Genomic DNA, 26550 nt, shown 5'->3' with positions numbered 1-26550 from the left:
AATCTATGAACTCGACACTTCATGAAGATCAGTGTCTGGAATAATGTGTTTTGCTCTTTAATAAATGTCATAAAGGTCAAATTAAGCTCTAGCCAGATTTGCCAACTGCCCAACACGTGTACTGTTGGAAAAAACGGCCACTGAATTGGATAAACCAACTGTGCGGCAGCCTATGAGAGCCTCTGGCACCGCTGGCAACTGAAAGAGCTAATGAGCTCCTTTCATTACCCTGCATGTAGCGATAGAACGCACTTCTATAGGAATTAGTAGCTATAGGAGTATCGCTACTGTATAAAGCGGAAGTCGGATAGTCAGTCCTCACTACTGGAAAAAAATTCGGATCGGATTTGAACCCCGTTCCTGCCGTATAAAATCGACTCTAGTGTCGTCTTAACACCGGGTCGCCCACTGTAGGTGTCTTATTATCTCTAAACGGCAAAGAGTCATCAATTCATCGAATAATTTTCATGGTCCTATCGTCAAACTTCATACATTTTTTGGGTTGTTTATCATTCCTCTGATCGTTTGGTAAGCATTAGGAATACTTCTTTTTTCGTTACCTCCTCAATTATGATACAGCTCTTAGAACTAGTCGTAGTATTGCCATCTTCAAGGTCTTTCCTACTATTAGAAGTCGTACACCTGTTTGGTAATTTTCGTTTAAAACATGGCTTACAGTTTAGGACATTTTACATATGGTAGCATTGTTGATGAGTTGATGAGACAAAGACATTCGAGCCATTGGACTTAAATTATCTCCGGACATTTTTTGAGTCGTCCACGGCAATGTGAATACCTTGTAAATATAAGGTCAAACCTTTCGAAGATCGGATGCAGCCGTGGAGACCTGAGCTTGAGCAGATCAAGAATAAAAACAAGAAGTTCTATCTGATCCTGGTATGATCTATTCGCTACCAATATCCTATCCAATAGCGGCCCGGTGGTGTAGGTGACAGCGACACCAGCCGTTACACGACAGGACTGGGATTCAAATCCCATCCGGATCGTCCTTCCGTAAAGAAAATTAAGAAGTGAGGACTGACTATCCGCATTACGTCGTGGTATTAATATGTCAAACAATTTGACATGCCCGTTCCTTAAAAAAAATCATTAGCGCATTTTTAGGCGTCAACACTGTGGTGTTCATTGATTCTAAATTCTTGTTAGTTAGAATATTGGACAACCAAAAAATATGGTGAGTTATCATTTTCGTTTTTGATAAGAAAAATGTTTCATCTTTGGTTGGATGCCTTTAACAAAGATTCCTAAGCTTGCTGTTCAAGTACTTTTAATTCGTTCTTAATAATTTACATGGTGCGTTAGGGCCTACATGCGCTGGTATCCATTTCTATCACACCAAAGTTATATAGAGAAATTAATGTACTCTCAAAAAAAAATAAAATAAAAACACATTTTATCTCCACCATTTGTTTGATGTCTGTTCTCAAGAAATAATAATGCTAAATCATGTTTTCACCCAGCATCAAGAACGGGTCGGTCGGGTTCTTTTGTACCACGTGTAATTACCGTTTTCTGCATACACATGCATCCCGACCAACACAAAAAGCAAAGCAAAAACATAAAACAAGTGAGAACAAGAGCATAACAACGATCACTTCCAATGTCTCGGTTTCCGCTTCACGAAAATCACCCTCTGTGAATGGGAAAGCGGCAAACAGAAACGGTGCAAAACGGGGATCTAAATTTAGTTTGTCCTCCGTCAGTTCGCATCACCGTACATCATCTATCATCAGAAAATCTTCGCACCACTCAGACAAGTTCTTGGCCTACTTCGGGGGCAATGTCTTGCGGAGTTTTTTTTCCGTTTTTGCCACTTCGTCGGCGATGCACACACCGACCGGTGTACATCGTCGCTGGATGTCTAATGCAAAATGTGTTCCCATTCTAGCGCTGTGTGTTTTTGGGTCCCGTTACAGACACAGCTTGTGTGTGTCATTCGTATGACAGCTCCGGGAGACATTTCCACGGATTGCCATCTACGGGAAGGTGTGAAAATAAGATCCAACAAGAGAAGGTTTAATGCGTTTAGAGTCTTGCAATTACACTCACGCTTTTTTGCTGTCCTTCGGATCATTCCCGATCTTGAGAAACATTCAAAGAAAATTAGGAAGTTTTTGTAATAGACATCTAAGTTTCTTCAATAGGCTCAATAACTAAAGAATGTGGATTTAATGAAAGTAAAACTATTTTTAGCAGGTGATCATAATTCTAATATGTTGATCACTAGTGTTTCGCATGTGTGGTTTATACGTAACTGGAACCAAAACAAACACAACATGTCTAGACGAACTGCTTTTTTGCGATCTTCTCTGATGCTTCAAGTTCTCTGTAATGTTTCATTAACAGAAGAGACTGTTTTTGACAAAGAGGTAGAAACCTTAAGACGTAACTTGGGCATTGCTGTTTCCTGTCCCAGCTTTAATAAAATAAAACACCTGACAAGAGCTGTCACGTGCGTTTGGAGGTGTGTAAGCTTGTGCATATTACATCAGAGACGGAGCATGCTTTCTTTACTTTCTCGGCTTATGCGTCCGCGATAAAAGCTTGAGGGCAAACAAAAACGTTTGCAGCCATTAAACGTGCCATTTGCCAGGAGCTGATCGCTGCAAACAACCAAGTGCGTATAAAAGCTCACGCTGCCATGCAGCAGAGTATCATAACACCTTTCTGGTGCACCTGAGTAGACGAGTGCAAAATGAAACAGCTGGTTTGCGTAGTAATTCTGGCCCTGGTGGCACCTCACCTGATAGCCGGAGACTGTGACACCAAGGGTGTCATCATCGAGAAGAGTTTCCTGCAGTCGGTGCACGACTGTACCGAGTATCTGCAGATTCCGAAGGAACGATTGATGCAGTACATGGCCAACGAGTTCCCGCCGGACGATGAGACAAAGTGTTTGCTGTTCTGTGTCGGCGTTGATTTGGGCTGGTGGAACAACACGTGCGGATTGCGAGTACCATCGATCGTCAGCTACTTCCAGCCGGTGCAGGGTGACAAGCAGTACGAAAAGCGTACCAAGGAATGTCTGGAACGGCGTGTAGGTGCGATCGGATCACCGAACAGCTGCTGCCAGGCGTACGAAACCTTCCAGTGCTACTTCCAGGAGTTTGGAAACCTAGTCACCTGCCCACAGTACGTGCGTTTGACGAAGCTGCAAGCAACGCAAGCCGCACTGGATTGTTTGACCATGTTACGCTACCCTGAAGAGCTCCTGAAGACGTACACTTGTGGAAAGGTCGAAGATTCTCCCGAAACTCGTTGTCTGTATCATTGTATCGATCTGCGAACTGGGTTGTACAACCAGAATGGAATTTCCCTGACGGCGTTCTTCATTCGTGACGGAGACTATAACGATCTTCGATATCTCAGCCGTGAAACGAAGGCCTGTCGCGATCGCATTCGTTCGTCTGGATGCGACAAATGTACCGAGGTGTACACCACGCACAAGGAGTGTCTGAGTGGACTGGGAGAGGAAGGTTATACGTCCGGTATTATTACTGAAGCAGCTCGGATGGCATTGACCAATCTCGGTGTAGGCTGCAACACGGAGCCAAAGTCCTGTGTGACGCAACCGCCATGCCATCCGACCCATCCTCCCACCAAACCAACGTACTCTCCGAAAGTCTATCCGACGACCAAGCAACCCTGCTCGGTGTGCAACAACCGGCACGAAGCGGTGAAGCCATATCCTTCTCCAGCGGCCAGCGTCGTACCGGCCGTAGCATTGTCGTACACTCATCCCAAACCATCGTCATCCACGGGCAACAAGTGTTACATGGGACAGGTTTATAACTTGCCGTTTGTCGCCTACAGAGCACCGTTGTGTACGTGCAGCCGTTGCGCCGGTCGTCAACATTAGCATGGACATTGCTGATATTACAAGAAACCATGGAAAGTACAATTTTAGATAATTCTATATGACATTCTTGAGTCTATCCTGCAAAGACTAATTTATTTTTAAAAATGAACTTTTTTATAAAATAATTTGATGAAATAAAAAAATGAGCAACAAATGTACTTGTGATGAATTTATTTTGGAATTTTAAGGTGGAAAATACTGCAAGAAAATTTTTAAATTGACCAACTCAATGGGGTTTAACAGGGTCAAATTTGATCTTTTACATGGTGCGTATATAAGTTATATTACACATCTTCTTTACCTGATTGCTCTCAGCGGCGGATCAAGGTTGTTTAGAGTCCCATGGCGGAATGGAAACGGATATTGAGGCCCAACACAATGCAGTAGTGGGGCTTTATCAATAGCATAATTGATTGATACATCCTTTTAATCCTCTGCTTAATCTTAATCTTCATCCTCTTAATCGGAGGCCCCTCCATCCTCATAATCAAAAGTGTTGACCGCGGTATGATTCCCTTTCACAGGAGGTTACCTAACAGGTTGGCTGATAAGTCCCCGGTCTAACAAAGAAAAACACATTTTTTTGTCAAAATTCGTTTTTATTATTCAATATAGTTCCCTTCAGCAATACGGCCTGGCCGTCCCTTATGAATAAAAAAAAATAGTTCCCTTCAAGAGCGATACAACGATTATAACGACCTTCCAATTTTATGATACCATTTTGGTAGTACTCCTTCGGTTTTGCCTCAAAATAGGCCTCAGTTTCGGCGACCACCTCTTCATTGCAGCCAAATTTTTTCCCTGCGAGCATCCTTTTGAGGTCTGAGAACAAGAAAAAGTCGCTGGGGGCCAGATCTGGAGAATACGGTGGGTGGGGAAGCAATTCGAAGCCCAATTCATGAATTTTTGCCATCGTTCTCAATGACTTGTGGCACGGTGCGTTGTCTTGGTGGAACAACACTTTTTTCTTCTTCGTTCTTTTTTCGTTCGTCAAGCAACCAAAAGTTGCTTGACAAAAGACGCTCTGTCTCACAAACTAATTGACATACAGACGTCAAATTTTGACACGAATCATTTGAAGGTTGGTGTTATATAAAAATAATATGCATTTAATACTAGCGGCGCCATCTATGTGTCAGACCGGGGACTTATCAGCCAACCTGTTAACCCGTCGACGAGGCCCATTGGTAGGCAAGGTCTCTGGCGGCCGCAAACTCCGCCCATAGGTTAATCTGACACTGGTTGCCCTACTACTACTATTACTACTCACCCCAAAAAAAAATTTCTTAGCATTTAATAAAAAAATATTTGTTCTAGGTGTTTTTCCTTTTTTAAATTAAAATACCTCATTTTCTTGAACTACTTATTTTTTGAACTACTAACTGGGTCTTAAAACTGACCTGTATCTTCCATTAATAATAAGCACTGGCATAGTTTGAAATCAACCTATTATTTCATTATTTTATGCGCATAAGTAGAGCCAGTACTCATAGGCGCTTCTGTGACATAGTCTCTCTCCAAAGCTCATAAAGTTCCCTTAGAGAGCAAGATGTTCAAAAGGATGTTTGGCCTGGTTTTGTGGAACGACAGTAGACAAGCTGCTACGCTGAGGATCTCTAGGTGTGTTAGATAATACCTATTTACTAAGACTTTGGGCTGATGACGGATGTGTACAGTGTAAGTCTTTGAGAGAATCTTTATTCTGATTGGGAAAAGTATGACTCTTGCCTTCCCTGCGCCTGCTGCTTCCGCACTTTCCGGAATAATAGTTCCTGGCCAATCCGTCGAAGAAATTGGAAGTAATCGTCGCCGGCTAACTCGGCCCTCAGTTAAACCCTTCTCTTAACTCTAATTAATTCGTCCGACCTAAGAGAAGCTGGAAACGCCCGGTACGCCATGAGATTCGGGAAAAGTTTGCTCTTTGCCTTCCCTACGGATGTCGGTCCACACACCAGTAGTGCTTCCCCGCTCTGTCAAAAGGAGTAGGGGGAATCGTCGCTAGCTGAGCTTTGGTCCGCGGTTAAATACTTTTCGTAGTTTGTCCAGGAAAGAATGTTGATTATTTCGACATTAGCATATACCTGGATCCAGTGGTAGAAACTAGTCCTGGCTGATCCAGGACAAAGATGAGAATGCAGCGAGGCTAGAAGGGAAGGAGGGAGCAGTAAAGGTGATGACGAAACACGGACAGAGATATGCAGATATTAGAGACGGACAGAGATATACAGATATTAGAGACGCACAGAGATATGCAAAAAACGCTAGAAAAGACCGTTGAACCCAAACTCAACAGCTGAGAAAGGACAGGCAGATTTTTGTTAAGGGTTAGAATGGAAGCTAGTTATATGTTCATCCCTGTATTGTACAGCTAATTTCATCAACCTTGGGCTGGTTTTTTTTTTATTCATTTTATAGAGGCTTTGAACCTATTGGCTGACATTCGCCTCTTTGCATTAACATACATTACATTACAGATACCTTAAATTTCTTTGTACAAATTTTTCGCTTTTAGGAAATTTAACACGTTCCGTTCTCTTTCTTCGTGATTCGCTAGAATTTCGTTGATGTTGTTCTCTATTTTGTGCAATATTCTATCCTCATTGTAACCGTCACAGTCTGCTAGAATATGCTTGATGGTAATATTGACACGACAGTAACTACATTTTCCAGGGTCTGATTTTGTTACGCGATGGCCGTGTGTGATTCTGGAACGCCCAATCCTAAGCCGGGTGAGGATTGCTTGCTCGTGATTATTGCTTTTTTCCTGTGGTATGGAGCCACTGATGTTTTTATGATATGAAGTTTGTTTTCTTTTAAATTCCACTATTCTTCTTGCCATAATTCTTTTAACCTTTTTTCCGCCCATTTCGACATGTCCTTCCGGGAGAGGGAGTTTCTCTGATGTTCTGTTTGTTGTTCCCGACCTTGATTGGCAGCTTTATCAGCTTCTTCATTCCCTTTAAAGCCACAATGGCTAGGGATCCAGCAAAAAGTAACATGCAGAGAGGATGGGAAGTTTCCTAATGTCTGGATGTAGGGATCCTTCGATTTTCCTCGTTCTAGGGCGTCCAAGACACTAGCGCTATCTGTGAATATAGCGTTAGGTTTGGTGGAAATTGTTCCTTCTTCTGCAGCAATAATCATGGCAATGGCTTCTGCCGAAAAAATACTGGTGTTGTCGGCTAGTTTGATGGCACATTTGATTCCGCAACCTGCATCTTTTCCTGCTACGGATCCATCGGTATAGATGTGGTGGTGTTCCGGATATTGCCTTTGCAGTAGTTCCTTGAAGATTCGTTCGGCAACTGAAGTCCTTGGAACTGCTTTTAACTCATGTTTCATGGTCCAATCAATTGTAGGGTTCCTTTGGTCCCATGGACGATCTCCAACTCTGGTTTGCTTTACAATTGGTGGTATCCGATGATTTGTCAGCTCCATGAAGATGTTTTGGGCTCTCTGGATAAATGCAGCAGCTTTAATATCTTTCTCCAGGAGACGGTCGGCAGTTGCAACTAATCTGTGGGATATGACAGAAAGGCAACTGACCGCTTTGACAGATCAGTGAGAGTGTGGGACTGGTAATATAGGCTCCGGTAGAATACCTCAAGCTAGCGTGATAGCTCAAGCTCCGCTTCAAGTTTTTTCAAATTTAGGTTTATTTATTGACACTATTTCAATCCCGTATAGCAATTTGCGAATGAGCCATGCTTTTAGAATCCTAATTAATACTTTTCGATTGGCACGACGTTTCCCATACCCTAACATTTTGAAAAGATTCACCCGATTTTTACTGTTTTGTTTCGTGTGGTGAGCAATGAGCAATGAAGGACAGTTTAGAATCAAAGGTGGGCTGGTTAAGTTATGCGAATGGCACCAAACAACTAAATCCTATTGCTCAAATTATTATCAAATATTGTGATTTGCTCAAATTGAGACAAATTTGAACACTGTGACACTGCTGTACAATGAACGATAAGCAAGAATGTGTAGCCGTTGTACCGCCTGATAAGTAAATAAGTAAGTAAGTAAACTAACTCTACATATCAACGGCACAAGTCGCTACTGAAAACAGTTTTGCTTGAATTCTCGGAACGGTAAGCAGCCCTGCAATGGCCACAAACAACATTTCACCAAAATGCATCCTCATATCAAAAACCTTCACGTCTGCTTCATATTTCACGTGAGTCTTTCTTTAGCGGTCACTCTCTGTTTTATAAGCAATCTGCAAACGCAGGCACAAACATCACCAGGATCGTGATATAACGCTTACGATCGTCGTAAACATACCGATAACAATAAGATACTATTGAACGTACCTCGGCAGCTCGGGAGTGTTCGCCGTTTCTCTGCAGGTTTTGGGAAAATACTACTCCACATCTTGACTCTCGGAACCACGGTGCAGGCCCCTTTTTTTTTTGCTCTTCATCCTAATAATAGGGATGTGCAGTGTGTACATCATGGCAATACATTACGTGCTACGCTGGTAGCTACAAGCGCACCCGGTTTGCCAGTGTGAACATATAAAACGCGTTTATCGTGCCGAGTGTTACCTCATAAAGTGAGCGCCACTCGGCACAGGTGCATTACACAGACGAGGTGCAAACGTTAGCGACACCATGAAACCGTTGCTGCTCGCTCTAATGCTAGCCCTGGTGCCCTTCAACGCCCTCGCTAACGACACCAAGGGACTTACGGTCGAGAAGAGTTTTTTACAGTCGGTGCACGACTGTGCAGAGTATCTGCAGGTTTCGAAGCATCGTCTGGTGCAGTATCTGGCGTACGAGTTTCCACCGGACGAGGAAACCAAGTGTTTGATCTACTGCGTCGGTACGGATCTGCGTTGGTGGAACAACACGTGTGGACTGCAGGTTCCGGCAATGGTGAACTTTTTCCAACCAGTGCTGGGTGATAGACAGTACGAAAAGCGCACAAATGAGTGTCTCGAGCGGAACGTTTACACCAAGAGTACGGCCAACAACTGCTGCAAGGCGTACGACGCGTTCCAGTGTTACTTTCGGGAATTTGGCAATCTGGTAACGTGTCCACAGTATGTGCCGGCGACCCAGCTTCAGGCAACGCAGGCCGCGCTGGACTGTTTAAACATGCTGCGAGTTCCGGTTGATCTGTTAAAGTGTTACAGCAAGGGGGATCTGCCGGATGTGCCGGAGACGCGATGTTTGTACCACTGTATCGATCACCGGACCGGACTCTACACATCGGAAAGTGGACTGTGCTTGTCGCGGTTCTATGTGCGTGACTTTGCGAAGAACGATCTTAGGTATTTGAGCAAAGAAACGAAAGCCTGTCGTGATCGTATTCGACAGTCAGGGTGCGACGTGTGCTCGGAGGTGTACAATACGCATCGCGACTGTTTGACCGGTATCGGTGTTGATGGGTACACGAGTGGTATTATAACCGAAGCGGCCCGTATTGCTCTTACGAACCTTGGTGTGTGCTGTGAGGAGATGCCAAAACACGCGTCGATGGAGCAGGTTGAAGAGGTAGGATACAGTTACGCCTCCTATCAACCGGCGGTGGTTAGTAGTCCGTGTAAAACTTGCGGCGTTCCGGTACTTCCAAAGCCAACGGTAGTTCCTGTACCAGTAGTTACCTTCAAATCACCAGTTTATGCATCCCGATCACCATGCTCTTCGTGTGGATCAGTACCAAAGGTAGTTCCAATGAGCGATAAGTGTCCCGCAGTCGAGCCTAGACATGGTGGACATAGGCCCGCGCCGTACGTAAAACACGTGGCACATTCCGGTTCGGGAAGACCACAGTTGATGTACTATCCGGCGTCACCATCATCACCGGCAGTGGAGCCGTGCCCGTGCTCTTCGTCACACGCTGTCAGTAAGCCGGTGTTTTCTGCCTTCTCACCAAAATCGTACCCCGAACGATCCAATGGTCCATATCCATCGTGCCGCACTTGTAAGGCGGAACACTTTGGACGTTAAGATTGTTTAGTTTTACTAGTTTTCCAATAAAATGAAGTTTGGTTTCTAAAAATTAAATGGCTTCGGTTGTAAGTATCATTGCGTTGCTTCACCAAACAAGAAAGAAATCATCTGAAAAAAGTGTTGATTTCTAGAATACGTGCCAAAACTTACGAAGCGAGAAAGCAAAAAACTCGGCGCGTTGTTTGGGTGACAAAGTGTAAATAACCCTAACGGCCAACGTTAAACGGTGTTTTTCGTTTTGGAAAGCATTTTCTCACCAAGCGATAAACAACGTGCCATACGCGCCCTGTTACGTGAAGACAGTTTGTTGTGAAAACAATACGATATTGCTTTCCAACAAACAGACAATGAGGTGGTGATTGTGTATCAAATGCTCCAGATGCTTTGAGTTCATGCGTGCAACAACAGCGTAACGACTTTTATTAACCGATAAAACAATAAATAGTTAACCAAATAATACGTCTAGTGGTAACAGTACCTGCTCTAGAAGAAGAACTTCCCGAACGGGGATGAGTTTTTCATACACTTAGCACAAGTTACTCTACCGGTAGGGGATATGAACAAACGGCCACAGTTTTGGCAGTTCAGCTCCTTGTAGTTATAGTCGGATATTGAAGGACAGATTGTGGTAGTTGTTACTGGCTGTTCCTGTTCCTGAACCACACCCAGCGCACGCTGGGCAGCTGTCTGCAGCACGCTATACTCAAAGAACGGTCTACCCAGTTCCCCGAGAACGTCTCGATAGGCGAGATATACCTCCGTACACTGGTCACCCAGGGTGCCGCGTAATTCGTGCAGTTTGGTTAGAGTTTCAGATGACAGATATCGTTCGTCGGGACTTGCAAAATCTCGGCTGTACAATCGCTCCACATCGAAACCACGGTCAACGTGGAACACTCCCGTGCGCAGGAAGAAACAACGCAGCAGACAGCGTGTTTCGGGTGCATCCGGAAAGTTTCCGGTACTGTAACTCTTCAGCAGCTTCTCCGGTATCTGCAGATACTCGATGCAATCCTGGGCAGCGCGTACATGTCGCGTATCATCCTCGGGATAGAATAGGGCGCAGGGTAACAAGTTCCCGTAATACTGCAAATAGCATCGGAAGCTCTCGTACGCCGTGCTGGCTGGACACTCGTCCGAGTCCTCGCCACCAACCAGTCCCTTCGCCAAACATTCAGCCGTACGATTTTCGTACTCTGCATCGGCTGGATCGGGCCGGAAGAAGCGTTTCATGATGGCCGTCTGCACACCGCTCGTATCGTTCCACCAGCGCAGATTGAGACCCACGCACCGCAGCACACACTTCGTTTCGGGATCATCCGGATAGTTGTTCGAAGCATATTCCGCATACCGATAGCCCGGTACCTGCAGGTACTCCATGCAGTCTTCCAGCGCTCGGGAGAAGCTTTTCGTTAGAGCTAGGTGTGGCACATCCAGTGAACTGTCACATCCGGCCAGAGAAATGGTGATCGCCGCGAGCAGCACCACAAAGCCGGCTCGTGAGCGCATGGTGCGGTCGTGTGCAAGAAATTATGTGAAATTACCAATAATTGTACGGCAATTATTACGCGCACCGTCAGTGTGCACGCGTGGACAGGTTCCCGGTGCGTAAAAGTGCCTTTCGCAGTCACGGGGCTAAAACTGTACTGATACGACCGGCATGAATATGGATGAGCTTTTATAGTGTCCCCTTGCGTCGCTGGCTCTCGCGCATCCCTCATCCGTACCCAAGTCTATCACTATTTTCCACACCGCAACCGAAAGTGTCCCGAACGTCCCGGACGGCATCAGTAAGCGTGGTCAAAACCATCGGCATGTTGATTTCAAACTGCACGTGCAATATACGGTGTGACGCAATCGGTGCATTTGCCCGAGGGCCCGAGGTCAGCATACCGCGAGCGAAATTACTATCGGACACCAGCGCTTCTTCTTCTTCTTTCTCCCCCAGCCATTGCGTATATCGACCAGAAGGAGCTCTGTCACTAGGCCACTGGGTAGTTATATTGTATACTTTTATTTACAATCAACATTGGATTAGTGAAACGGAAAACAGCACGATACGACCCGGGTTGGTATTTAGATAGAGCATGCAAAAAAGTACAAAGTTTTAATTCGAAAGGTAAGCTTTCTAGGCGGTCCGTGCTGGAACCGTGCTGCTCAGCTAACAAGCTATTTTCTACAGTTTATTTTGCAAACTTTCAAATGTACGACTGACGTAAAAGTTTGAAAGTAGAAAAAATGGTCCTTTTTGTTTTCAATTGTAAAAATTGCATTGAGACTCTATCTTGTTCAAAATGTAAAGTCACAAAACCAATTAAACAGTTTTTCTTTCCATGGGGCAACATTAGCTTCGGTAAAAAGCGATCATGTTCAAAGAGCTCTCTTTAAGAAATAGGAGTTAAATACTCATGAAATTTTTCAGACGCCTTCACGTGTGAGGTTGTTTACGTTTTCCTAACACCACACGAAAAAAAAAAACACAACGACAACAACGACGACTTTACTCCATTCATTCATTCGTTTATGATTGTTCCTCTCATTTTTTTAACAAACTACTTTAACAACTTTATCACCACCGTACGCTGATTGTTAATGAAACCCTCCGGCAAAAAAACATGTATGTTTTTGTTGTAGATGCATGTTTTTTTATGCATGTCAGACCTTTGTAAGTTTATTGCAAAAACAAGAAAGCAATACGATATAAATTTTACTGTCCAAGAGTTCATAAATGGGTTGCGGAGGTTGTGGATCGCAGTTAATTAAATTCTCATCATAAACCAATGTCATTGAAATTATAGCCGCGGTAGGAGTATAAAATCACTCAAAGCGTTCCACACCCGGTTTGCATACGGTGCACGATGGGACGGTGTAAGGACAAACAATTGAGTTTTTCGTGAAAATAATTTACAATTATTGGTGAATCTTTTTGGAAGCTCAGTGAAGAGAACTTCTAGCATATTTGTCGTAGGTAATGTTAAAAAAAGATAAAAATATGTGTCGTTAATATTTACATAATGCACGGTCACAATGGTGACGACATGGTTGGTTGTTGAAGTGAAATTCTAAAAAAGTAATGCTCCACATTTCGTTGCTTTGGATATTAATCGAAGCTACGATCGTACCAAAGAAGTTATACTACTCTTGCAACTCGAGAGCATAGACAGCAACTACCACTCTGTATCCTAGTCGAGCTGCAGCACGGTAAGAGGCTTTGGAAAACAGATACTTTGTGTGCGTCTGTGAGTTCCTAGATCTTCAATTCTTCTTGGCTTAACGACTAGGCGACGCCGGCCATCGAATGTTTTAGTAGGCTTACTGATACCACGTAGTTGGATAGTCCTTACTACGGGGGGAACGGTTCGGGTGGATTTTTTATCGCCGAGCCGTTCTCTAAGTTCCCTATACTCGGTGTAAGCCTTGCATTTCGTCTCAGAAAAACCACGGCTCAAGAGAGATTCCAAAATCAAAACTTCAGGTTCACAAGGGTGTTGGGTAAGATTTTCTTTTGAAATTATTTTTAGAGAACCTGGCGAATACACAAGCTTCTTTCACGAGGCAACGGAGAAAAAAGGTGAAATTAGTCCTGCGTGCGAGAACAATCGTTCAGAAAATGGTTCAGATAGTCGATAGCCGGTCTAATTGGACATGTTAAAACTATTCTTAGGGGTATATAAATGGAAGGATGGCTGATAGGAGCGAAGTCAAGTTCATTTAACAGGAAACATGCAACGAAACTTGTTTGGATATCTTTTTCTTTGCTTGAAGTCCTACTGGGTCACGCAGGCCATCTAAAAGGCTTAATAGATTTGCTGATTTACCACGTAGCAGGATCCGTTAGTCCTCACTACAGAGGAATGGTCCGGATGGGGTTTGTCTGCCGTGTAAAGACCGACCACCGGGTCCCGATATTCAGAAATCAAAATGGATATTTTTCAATGGACTCAAACCCAAGAAGGTGACATCAAACAGAACACGAAGGGAGAGCCATATGATAACTGGTAAGGAAGCACCGAACAGCTACACGAGTAAATTTACGTTGAACACGAACTGGAGGATACAACTGTAGTTGCGTATTCCAGAGGTCGATCGATCCTAACAACAATATAAGAGATCAAGTATAAGTAACTAGGAATTTCGGACGATAGCCTAACAATCCAGTAATCTGTTAACTTCGGTGATAACATAATAAACGTGGGAGTTACAGGAGTTGCTCTTCAAGCCACAAAATTGCATTCTTTACAGAAGGTACGCATAAGATCTGGATACTAGGTTCCAGAGTGCAGCGAATACAAGATATATAAGGTTGGAAAATCCTGTCCCGAATACTCTTCTTCAGACTGGAGCCCCTTGCTACAGATTTCGTCGGAAGCTACCAAGCTGGATTTGTTGGAGGCAAATCGACCGCCGACCAAATCTTTATTCTACGGCAGATCCTCCAAAAATGTCGGGAGCACCAGATCCCTATGCACCACCTGTTCAATGACTTCAAGGCGGCCTACGATACCATAGATCGGACCGAACTATGGGACACCATGCAGCAGTACGGATTCCCAGGGAAGCTGGTAAGGCTGCTAAAAGTCACTATGGACGGGGTGCAGTGCAAGGTGAGAGCTTCGAGCATGCTGTCGGAATCGTTCGAATCTCACCAGGGTCTGAGGCAAGGAGACGGACTCTCCTGTTTGTTGTTCAACATCGCTCTGGAGGGTGTCATGCTAAGCGCGGGCTTCGACATCCGGGGCACGATTTTCACCCGATATCTCCAATTCCTTGGCTTCGCGGATGACATCGACATCATCGGACGGACAACTGTGGCGGTGTGCGAGGCGTACACCCGACTGAAACGCTAGGCCAATAGAATTGGATTGAGCATCAATGCGACGAAGCTCCTGGTTGCCGGAGGCTCTGACCGTGACAGAGCCCGACTCGGAAGCAGAGTATCAGTTGTCGGCGATGATCTCGAGGTGGTAGAAGAGTTCTGCTACCTTGGTACGATCGTAACTTCGGACAACAACGTAAGCAGCGAAATCCGAAGGCGCATTGTTCAGGGGAATCGTGCCTACTACGGACTCCACAAACTTCTGCGATCCAGAAGACTCCAACAACATACGAAATGTACAATTTACCGCACCTTGATACACCCGGTAGTACTCTACCTAGCTAGCTAGCTGTTTGGCGGTGCTGATATCCTGACGGACGATATCAAAGCCGGAAGGATACGTTGGCTAGGGGCGTGATGACCACCAAGCAGGTGCTCGTCGGCGACCCGTTTGGCACGAGGCGTAGAGGAGCACAGCGAGCTCGTTGGCTGCCTAACCTGTCCTGATCAAGTGGAGTCTAATCTGTCGGAGATCGGATGCAGCCATGGATGGAGGACTGCAGCCCTAGATCGTCGCGACGTGCTCAATCTTGAGCAGGCCAAAAAAGAAGAAGAAGAAGAAGGAGAAGAAGAAGGTTGGAGGAAGGAGCCGCTCACCTACTCACCGCGCACTAGCCTTCTTTACATATTATTTTTAGCTCATTTTTTGAAAAAAAAATTTTTTGTGAGAATTTTTTTTGAAGGAATTTATACATTTTTTATCAAGAAAAAGAAGAAAAAGAAAAAAAAAGAAGAAAAATATTCATTCCTTTATTTCTAGTAATTTTGAGATCTCTTGAACTAACTTTACAATTATATGTAATTTTTTTTTGTGGTAAATGTCCCACCTTTGTCCGCATGTGCAACGCTCGCAACTTGCACGACTCATATTCTGTAAGGTGTACAGCATAGGCAGAAATGAGAAAAACAAAATCCTGCTGCACAACATTGCAGTGCAACTGCATCCCGCCCATGGGGAACGCATTATAAGAAACCGGAGAAGACATAAGAAGCAACACGCACTCCCTATAATTTGCATCTCCGCCCATGAAATCAGGAGGGACCATCCCTGGTGTCGCGAAGCACTGTCAGGCCGGGATCGTCCAGTACGGCCACGCCAACGGATCACGCACTTAATGAAGCGCTTTATTTTATTACCGCCTGATTGAAATCGAGCGTTAAAAACTGCTGGCCATTCGCAGGGCCCGTGTTGCGCACCGCCCGATTCACCCTAATGAACCGTCATTAGCTTCAGGAAAATAAATAACGAATAACCATACGAATAACCTTGCTGCCCAGTGGACGGTGGGCTACACGCGCCCAACGGAACGGTGGTGCTGCTACCTGTGGTGATCTTAGAGCTCGCGAGGTTATTTGCGAAGGAAGAACGCATCATGTTGGGACATTAAAGGTTGTGATGAGTGCGTGCGCCATAACCTCCAAGTAATGACTTCTTAAAAAAGTCAACTAAACTATGCGTCTCGGCCGGGCCGGGCATCAGTTCGAAGGGATTTTTATTTATTGTTTTAGTTCCGCGAAAATAATCGCTCGCTGTATTGCCCACATAAGCAGCATCATTAATCCAGCGCGCAGACTACTAGCGGAGGAAGGAAAAAAAAATGGCGTGGTACCCGCACAAGAACCTGTCACATTTGTCACGCTGACATCCCGACGTCCCGAAGACAAACACAGCGCCCGAATGGTGATCGTGCGCGATCATATATTTTTCATACCGCACTCTTGAACATTAATTTATTACACATGTTTTACCAATTCGTGGGCTCACAGTTGTTTGTTTTGGTCTCGATGGATTAAATTCAAAACTGGTACGAACTATAGCCGATTAAATCACACAACGCAAAACGTGTGGATCGTCAGGAAGTTGTACCATTCAACCAAAAAAGAGGGAAGAGAAACATCAAAAACATGCGCAGCTTTGCTCACGCACTGGTTTGGATCGTTATTTTCACACCGTTTCGTTGTCGCACGAAAGGGAGAAGTGTCGCCGAGAAAATTAAGCAAACAAAAGTGCACACTCTCGACACACACAAAAAAGGGACACAAATGTGCGAGAACCTTCACCCTTGGTTGTGCTGTTGGGTGGTGCGGTTCTTCAATGCGTCTTTCACCCATCCCCGTAGGTTGATCCCGATCCCTAAGCAAGCAAAGTAAGGAAGAGAGCTGCAGTGAAAAAAACATTTCCCTCACACCCAGCCTCGACGTCGTTTGCGGTTTGTGGATTTATTTTTGTGAAGCACACAAAAATAATTTATGACCCTTGGGCGTTGGATTGTGTGGTTTTATCTGGGTAAAGGTGCGGTTGGAGTTGCTCCGAGTCCGAGCTGCAGTTGACGGAATTTTGCAGACTCGGCTTTTTTATTTTCTTGCTTGCCAAGGAAAATCAGCCAGCGTAAGACGCGAAAAATCGAAAATAAATCGTCTGTCAAAGTGCGACCGCAGGGATGTGAAGCCAACTAACGATCACGCACACACACACACACACACACACACACACACACACACACTCACACAAACATTAAACTCTTCGGTTCGGAGAGTGAGATTAAACCAAACGCAGATGAAAACTGAGGTGCAAATCAGCACAGCTCGTTCGTTGGCGAACTTTACCAGCTTGGCCACAATGTTCTACAATGCACCGAACGCTGTACTGGCCCGGAAGAGCGTGATCCTCCTCCTCCATTCGAATGGTGGCCGACGGGGGCACGGCGGGCTAATGCAATTGCAGTTTGCATGATCGGATCGGACAGCTTGATGTGCGGGATCTGGTACCGTGGTACGTGTGCGTCGGAATTCAACGTGACAGCTATAAATGGGCGATTGGATAAGATCGTTTGAACGTGTATGCTGTGCGGTTGTCATATTTTCTTTTTAGACTTTTCAAGCTTAGGCAAAGGAGCATTAATTTTAATGGAAGGTGACAATGCTGAAACGGGTTTAACGGGTTCGTTCGAGTACTATGTGTAGCATTTTTGAATAGAAATTTATTTTATCTAATTTTGTGTGGGTTTAAGTACAATCTGTGAGGTTTATAAACTCTTTAAACTGCTTAAATGTTCGGTAGATTGCATACATTCAGGCGAATGTTAAAGGAAAAAAATAAACATAATAGGGATTAGGGACTTCGAATTAACGTACAATATTTACGCATAATTAGGTTGGTCATGAGCAATACGGCCTGGCCGTCCCTGATGAATAAAAAAAAAAAAAAAAAAGGTTGGTCATGGAAGTGCTTGTTATTCGTACACATTTTGCGGTTTAAACCGCTTTACAAATAATCACACTCAACATGTGCCAATCGTATCGTGATAATGGCCACCGCTTGGTTTTATGCTCATTTAGCACGATCAGCGAATGCATTATCGTTGTTCGCATGATGGATGGATAGGTTGTTATTAAAACCCCTGCTTCCACACTTCCTCCCCAAACATGATCAAATTCATTCTCTTTCAATTTGCTTTAATTTGCTATCTTCGCGTGGGCCATCGTGCTGTCCGGACTTCTGTTGATGTGACTGCAGCCGGGAAAAAAAGCTGTGTGCCGAAAGCAATTCCAATTATGATTTTAAATTAAATTGCTTCAACACTCACAGACAAATGGAAACTCAAAGTTGTAAGGAGCTGGCCGATATTGTTTCAACCAGTTGGTTTACATGCGCTTAGGAATGGTCCGTTTTGTTTCTGCCATTGTGTGATACAATTGAGGTTTTGAATGAAATTCATATTTGTGATATTCTAGTTCTCTTGAGATACCTTCAAAAGTTGTTATCAGGATCATATCAATGCACAAACCTTTAAAAAAAATTACTATAAACTTCGGCGCACGACTCTCTGGGAGAAGATGAAAACACCTGATAGAGCTGCCCTGTGTTCTAAGTGGACATACCAAAATGCTCAGTTCAAATTCAAGCTTGTATCATAAAATGATTAATCAGGATCGGGTCATGTAGCTGTGTTCAACCGTCCTAATGATTGGAAAGTAAGGTTATTCTCTGCATTAGTTTTCCATGAAGAGTTTTAATGTGAGTCAACAGCAGAAGATTGCAGTGAAGGGAGTGCAATTCGATCAGCCTTGGGGTTTTCTCTGCAGATACTCCGGCGAACGTCAGGGGACCTCTTCAATTCGTGCTATACCTCAACGACCTGTCGATGGTGCTTTCTAATGACAATTTTCTCTTATACGCGGATGAAGCAACAATTTTCCGGACCCCAATGCGGATTCGAACCCCAAAGGAACATCTAAGACTTCACGCCAAAGGTGGGTGAGTTCGACTTCTGGTGCAAGCGCAACTCTTTAACTTTATGCATCGACAAATGTGTCACCATCACCTCTAGCTGATCGAGAGCTTGTACACTTTTCAATTATGACTAAAATGGACGAATTTTTGTGTCCAGGTGCAAAGGTCTAGGTGTGTTTATTGATGCGAGGCTATCTTTCCAGGAATAGCTCGAACATGTTGTGGAGAGGTGCAACCAATTGTTAGCCTTGGTTACTAACATGACGCGGGAGTTCCATGATCCTCTCTGCACCAAGTCGCTATACTGCTCTCTGCTTTGATCAGTAATGGAGTTTTCGACCACAGTGTGGTGGTCTTCCTCAATCCGATCTTTATCGCGGCTTGAGTCCATACAACCTAGAGCCTGCACTACAAAATCTTTTGCTCGGGTTGCTGCAGCTTGATAAACGTATTAAACACGCCAGACTTGCCTTCATTGTGGGAATCCTCAACGAAACCATCAGTTATCCTGAGATCCTCTTGTCGGTGAATATATAAGTGCCAGTCAGATCGCTTCGATGCCCGGAAATGCTGACCCTCTGGCCTACATTTATCGTCTCCTCAACTCGGTTGGTGAAACGTTTGATCCGGGAAAGTAAGCAGCAGAAGTAATGATGTGATTTTCGAGAGAAAATATATCTGTTGTGCGTTAAAATTTATGTTAAATATTTGTAAAATGTTGTAAATTTCGTGTCACCGGCAACGCCGGGAGGACTAATCAGTCGGACAATTTTAATTTAATAAACAATAAAATAATACGACCAAATCTAGAAGGTGGTTTCAAGCTACAACCCAATAATTCCAACGGTGAATGCTTTAGAAAGGAGATTTTCTTCTGTACGATGGTGGGCCCTCCCGCCAGAGGCGACGTAACGAAACGTTGCAAGGCAACGCGTGACGCTGTCCCAGTTATGTCCTATGGCTTCGCGAAAGTTATTTTCTGCAAAGTAACGTGAATATTCTTGACCTCTAGAGTACGAGGGATTGTCTGTTAGCAGTAGTATGAATAGTCACCACAAACAGTTCAGACCTCAAACCTTCAACTTATTAAATATCGCTATCCTTCTTCTGGGTAGAATTAAACTTTATAAAATACCACCAACTTAGAATTTCGTTCAATCATTCTTAGCTTCCAAATTCTGCACTTTGTATGCCTCTGTATGCGAAGATTCGTGATTCACTCTTATGCCAACACATTGCTCCTTTTATTTCTTTATTCATTTATTTCGTTTTCATACAGCTTCTTAAGCCATGTCCAGCGGTAAGCCGATGCTGCCGGTCCCAAATAACGCATTGCCTTTTTGCATTACGCGAATCCCGTTTTCCTTTGACAGCTTAATTAAAGCTTCAGCAGGGTGAAGCTTTATCCATCCCTGACAGTTGGCATAAGTTTAGCCAGAAGGAGGTCGAAAAAAAATAGAAACGATCCGTGACGGTACCGTTTTTATATCACTTCAATCAATTAACAGGCCGACGGACCAGGTTTGCATGTGAGCTTTGCACCGGATGCGGCTGCACGCCGGGAGAGTCCCACGGATAAAGGGTAAATTACATTTTATGAGCCAACAATTTAACCCGGCAGACGCTTTAAAATACCAACCAGGTTCACTGCCGCCTACAGTCGCCTGCCGTCCGCTTAAGCCGACATTCAATCGGCAACGGAATCGAATGCGGTAAGCAATCGTATCGAAACGGAATCCCACACATACGGTGTGCCGGGGCGGAAATAAACTTGTTCGGCACGGAATAACATTTAAGCGATTTGCGATCGAGTTCGATTCGAGTGCCGTTCGAAGGGTAGTTGATTCAGGAAGCATAAGGAGGGGGAAATACTTTGAGAAATATTACAAAATTCCAGTAGCAGTCACTAGCCAAAAGGTGAGCACTGTTCTTATGAGTGTTTTCTTCCTCCTTGTGCGCTCACCTTAGCCCATTCAAGCAGCATGTTGTCCTGTCAGAGCGCCTTTTTTGCGGGCGATCGTGTTGAAAGCCAGATTTTCCTGTTTGACAAATAGGTTGCTGTTGCTGCTGCTGCTGCCATTCGGTACCAGTCTCAGGGAGGGTGCCAGGTCCTGGCACTTGCCCCGGATTTGTGTCTCTGCGGACAGTTTGGACGCACGGGAGCACTTGTCCGCCGGAGCCGGGTTTTGTCGGGGAACGGGTTTTGTTTTGTTCTCGTTTGGACGCGATGCCGTGCAGCAGACGCATAAATTAATCCAACCCACCGGGAAGTATCGAGCACAGATGACGGAGCAAAATGAATGTTGCGGCTTAAATGGTGTACGAGAAATGCAAACTGTCCATGTAGACATTCATGTTGATTGTTTGTCGGGTGTGCAACAAGGAACCTTTTGAGTGTTTGTAAACGATTTACTTTCAACCGTTTGTTGACCGATACTCGACATAGACCAAGGATTTATCGAAAAGGAAAATATAAGCTTAAACTTTAAAAGTTCCGGGTGAAGGGACTCATACTAGTTGATGTATTGTTAACTTATTGTTATCGTTCTTCATTCTTCCGGTAACGGTCTGACTCCTAGCGTCCTAATACTGTTCACGTTAGAAGTTAAATTAATTCAGATTACATTATAAATGTCGGTAAATGCGTTGCTGCAAACTTAAAAATACATGGGAAAAGATTCTGCCTCCTTAACTCTTACTGAAGCAATATCACTTATTAAAAATTGTAAAGAAATCTATTTCCGAATCTATTTCCGTTAGCTTCCAGTGCTGATTTATCACTAGGGTTTATTTATTAAAAGCTCAAATTTTCTTCTATTAATTAATATTTCTAAAGATTTATTTTCTAATAAGTGTTTATTCACGTATATCCTCAATACTTGTATACTTGAGAGGTGATAAGAGCCCAATCGATCTCTTATGTGAACTGAAAATTGAATGTGTACAGTAGAATGCACTGTGGTCCAGCTTGAACCAACGAGCGGACGTTCCTTTTCCGACGCAGTTGTGTTTTTGAAGTATGAAATACGTCATAAGTATCGTCATTGTAATAAGGACATGTAGAAGACACCACTTAACGGATTTCAAAAATGGCTGCAACTTGTTTCATGTTGAATTTAACGTTTTTGAATGAATTCTTAAATCGTTACAACAATGAAAATAAAATCCTTACACAAGTACCTGCAGCTTTTCAAGCGAAAAGTTTAATGTATAAAGAGCGCAATCGCGGATTCCTTTTCGGAAAAATGATACGTTTTACGACGCAATCTAGATGTCCAACCAATTCTGGATTTGTTCATAGAAGGAAAACTGCTGGTCAGCCAATCCATGTGCCATGGATTGGAACTGATGAAAATCCGATGGTGCCAGACGCGGTGTATATGGCGGGTGCGGTAAAACATCCCATTTCAGGGTATTAAAGTAGTTTTTCACAGGTTGCGCAACATGAGGCCGAGCATTGGCAACAGCAGAATGACTTTGTCGTGGCGTGATGAGTATTCTGGCCGTATTTCACGCAGTGTACGGTTTAAACTCTTCGATTGTTTCCGGTAGCGTTCACCAGTGATAATTTCTCCTGTTTTCAGAAGTTCGTAGTAGATGACGCCGAGCTGGTCCCACCAAATACTCAACATAGATTTCGAGCTATGGATGTTCGGCCGAGCCAATGATGTTGGGGTATGACCGGGGGATCCACATTTTTTGCGCTTAGGATTGCTGAACAAAATCCACTTCTCGTCTTCCGTCACTATAATGAACCCCTTTCTGTTGTGTCGCTGGGCCAGCAATTCACACATGAAGAGTTTGCGTTCAATGTCCCGGGGCTTCAACTCATGTGGTATCAATTTGCCCTCCTTCTGTATCATGCCTAACGCATTCAGCCGTGATGATATGGCCTTACGAGTTACAGCTAGCACGGCTGCAAGCTCTTCTTGCATTTGGCAGTGATTTTCCTCCAGTAAAGCCGTCAATTCTTCGTCGGCGAACGTTTTGGGCCTTCCTTCACGTTCGAAAGCGTAAAAAACCACCTTTGAAGGCGTCGAAACCAATCCCGACACCTTGTTTCACTTAGAGCAGCATCGCCGTAAACACTCGAAAGCTCTCGAAGCGTTCCAGCTGCCGTTTTATTCGCTCAAAACAAAAACAGCAATACCTCCCGCACATGACGCTTATCCGGCTCAAAATCAGACATTTCCAAGAACTAGGAACTTCTACTCAGGCGAAATAACCACTAATTTGTTTACACAGTTTGATTATGTCATTCCCGAACTTGATTTATGACGTTTGTAAACGTCAAAATCGTGCCACAGTTCACAGTGAACCCAACGATTTAAAAACGGCCGTTAATTATTTGTGGACCTAATAAATAATAGAACAATTTTACTATTAGACTTTAAAGGTCCATAGCATTCAGAGGGGCAGTTAGAACAGGCAGGACCGGGGTTCAAATCCTACCCGGACTGTCCCTCCGTAGTGAGGACAGACTCTCCAACTACGTGGTATCGGAGAGTCTAGTAAGCCATTAAGCGAATAAGTAGAATATAAAAGTTAGTGCAAACCTATCGTTGCATTTTTTGAAGAAATCTCCCAAAATGTATTACCTTCCAAAGTTTCAACAAGCTCAATGAGTTAAATGTAGTATGATTATGAATGAATCAATGTCCGCCTTTGGACCAATGTGCAATGATATGCACCTGCTGAACACTAGAGAACGTCTCTTTTACAAAAGATACTCTTTTTCTCTATAAATTTATTCGCTCCACGCAAATTTGTAATCAGTAGAGTGTCCATCCGAGGTAGAAGCAACAGTAGCACTGGTTTTCCCATGGCAGGGCCTGGGCTCAATTCCCATCCGAACTCTTTCCCGGTAGTGAAGACTGACTAACCAAATACGTGGTATCAAAAGGTTTAGTAAGCCATTCAATGAACGGCGTGATCAAGTAGATCGATATGCCAAAAAGAAGAAGTGTCCTTAAGAATTAGCTCCGAGGACTAAGACATTGATTGAATCACTTATGATTAACCGCCAATTAGTCACAGCATTCCTCCAATCACAGGAAGTAATTTTATATTAACAACATACTTAAAACCAACTACATTTTACCGCTAGATTTATTACTCCTTAAATGCTTAATTGCACTCACACAGGAAATGGCATGGACTTTATCGGAGTATAAATTAATTCGAATTTTGCATGTAAGATGTACATTTGGCATTCAATTATAAATAAATAAATGTACATTTGGCACAGAAGGCGAAGCGGTTCGTTAACGATAATGATTAATTAATGTTCATAATCATTCGACATCGATTTTACAAACATCAGTCTCGTTACGTTCCTGAGACAGTCCGCGGGAAGGTAGCAATATTTAATGATTCTAGGCATACTGCAGTTACTGTTGCTGTAAACATAAAAACATCAATAGTTTGTTACATACACATATCATTCGAAATCATCAATAATGAGATCGAATAACGTCATTACGTCGTGCGAATGGCTTTCAATTTTGGCCCGGTCTGGAGGAGGCTTTTAACAACATATGGAGGATGAGAATTATGTTATGTACAGACGAATTTAAAAGCCGAAAAAGATTACAAGATTTGAATACTTCACTGTATTGTTAATAAAAATCACAATTTTTTTTTCTAGACTCAATCTCTATTCAAAATCACGATTTCTTGGAATATTAAACGCATTTTGATGATTTTCCGCTCCTACAAATACTTTTACAATAAACTCGAACCAAATGCACGGCCATCGATCGGCGATGCTGTCCAGCACGCCGTTTGACGTTTCCTGTTGCAGTGTGGCTAGCCCTGATAACCTTTTTCCCCCCTGGTTCGCTTTATGCATTCGACCGAGAAACTTCTACAAAACAAACGGTCATTACAGCGACCGATGTGCATTCGAGGCGCGTTGCGCGAATCGTCGCCAGGAATATGAATGGTTTATTAATGTAAAATCTTTACCATCCGGCATGGGTGTCGGAGCGCGGGTGTGCTGGCAAGATGGAAACCGGTCGGTCATAAAGTAAAACAAAAGAAATGCTCAAACTCAAAGCACGGGGGCGATTAATATGCTACGGACGAGGGAAGCTCAGCGCTGTGCTCGTGGACCGATCCTAAAGGCAACAGGTCTTGAGTTTGTTCGGTGGATGAAACTGATCGCGTGACTGGGCTGTGTGGATCGATTGGATTATGGTGCAATTAATTATGGGGAATGGCGGTAAATCTTTGGTTTATTCTAATGGTTTTTATTTTATTAATTTATTGTTCAATCGCACGTGTCTTGGGGATGGTAGTAAAGCAGGCATATCGATAAACGTTGTATTTGACAACAGTTATCAGGAAAAAAAGGTATTACTATTGCACTCACAAGCGGATCATCTGTGAAGCTTGAATCGAATGATGCAAATTCTCACTTGCACGCAGAATATCATTAAGCCTTTAAGCTCATAATTAAGCTCACACATTCATCATGTTTCGATCCGGTTCTGACACTAAACGTAGTCACCCCTGGCAAGCGACAACCTAATCACAAGTCCAGCAGACGGACACAACTGGCGACTACTTCCATCCCCCGGGCACGAACGCTCGACGTTCATTTGTCAACGAGCTGATAAGTACATTAGCGCCGGGAGTTTCCTATGAAAGCGTCGACGCGACGCCCTCCCCAGGGCTGTCTGTCGATTGGCTGTCATCTTAGTATTTGCATAACGCGAGATGTGCGTGAATCGGCATCCCGTATCGAACGGTGTTTAAGATAAATGATAACTTAATGTAACCTGTTTGGAATGCTTGCGAGTTTGCGGGTTTGTTTCTGTCTTCAACTCGAAACGTTGCAATTCGTTCAGCAGTTGGTTGGATTAATCGATGATGCATAATTTGAGTGCATGTCTTGCTGAAACGAAGGTTGTTTATGATCGTAAAACATGCAGTTAAGCGAAGTTCCAACATCTCTGCTGATCTCGATCATTTGCTGCGATCGTTAAATGAACCAGTTTGATAATGGAGACCCCGTGGCCCGTATATTCGTACTGCTCAACTCCGTCCGTAAACGAATAATAAAAAGCTTCTTAGAGAATAATATCAAAAAACCAAGATATTCTTTATGGTCGTGATTTAGCATAATCATAATAAAATGTATCTTTCCTGCTTTACCCACGAAGCAGTCGGCTCTTCGCACAAAACGATCAGCCCATTAAAAATGTCACTAGGAATTTATGACCTCCCTTTTTTCCTCCGAACAATAACCATTCGAGCGACCGGGTGTATTGGTGTGGCTGGTGTGTGTGTGTGTGTGTGTGTGTGTGTGTGTGTGTGTGTGTGTGAACATTATGGAATGCTTCAAACGCTCCTAGCATGGATCCGGAATTATCACCGTTGAAATTAGCTCACCAACCGAATCCGTATGTAAATTCCGTCGCTTCAAACTGTTGAAAACAAGGGTTGAAGAATTGAATGTTCGAAAGTGTGTAATGTACAGGGGGTGGCTTTTGTGTTTGAGAACGATTTTCATCCATTTATCTTCGCATCGGCACACATAATCCCCTATTTCAAATGACATAAGTTTTCAATTTATATCATCAAATGATACGATTAG

General features: G+C 43.7%; 3 protein-coding genes across 8 annotated transcripts in view; 2 read left to right on the top strand and 1 right to left on the bottom strand.

The window, feature by feature from the left end:
- Positions 1-26550, top strand: part of LOC126556046 (digestive cysteine proteinase 1) — a 283799-nt gene that overhangs the window by 22190 nt on the left and 235059 nt on the right. Inside the window, exon 5 of one of the 6 annotated variants that reach the window (XM_050211218.1) lies at positions 10524-10533. The exons of the other annotated variants lie outside the window; for them this stretch is intronic. The gene's annotated coding sequence lies outside the window, so the exon portion shown is untranslated. Of the gene's footprint in view, positions 1-10523; positions 10534-26550 lie in introns of those variants that run through there. 6 annotated transcript variants of the gene reach the window in all.
- The window catches only part of LOC126568797 (reversion-inducing cysteine-rich protein with Kazal motifs), a 47590-nt gene that overhangs the window by 16696 nt on the left and 4344 nt on the right, over positions 1-26550 (bottom strand). The window lies entirely within an intron of this gene.
- On the top strand, positions 2717-3880 carry LOC126556152 (uncharacterized). Its single transcript, XM_050211374.1, has one exon. It carries the CDS (start codon positions 2717-2719, stop codon positions 3878-3880), a length of 1164 nt encoding a protein of 387 aa, XP_050067331.1.

Source organism: Anopheles maculipalpis, chromosome 2RL, assembly GCF_943734695.1.
Source record: "Anopheles maculipalpis chromosome 2RL, idAnoMacuDA_375_x, whole genome shotgun sequence".
NCBI classification, from domain to species: Eukaryota; Metazoa; Arthropoda; class Insecta; order Diptera; family Culicidae; genus Anopheles; species Anopheles maculipalpis.
The sequence above is the reverse complement of the archived record's forward strand: the minus strand, read 5'-3'. Positions and strand labels throughout refer to the sequence as shown.

Excerpts from the sequence above, each read along its gene's own strand:
- LOC126556152 (XM_050211374.1), top strand. The coding sequence starts at position 2,717 with ATGAAACAGCTGGTTTGCGTAGTAATTCTGGCCCTGGTGGCACCTCAC.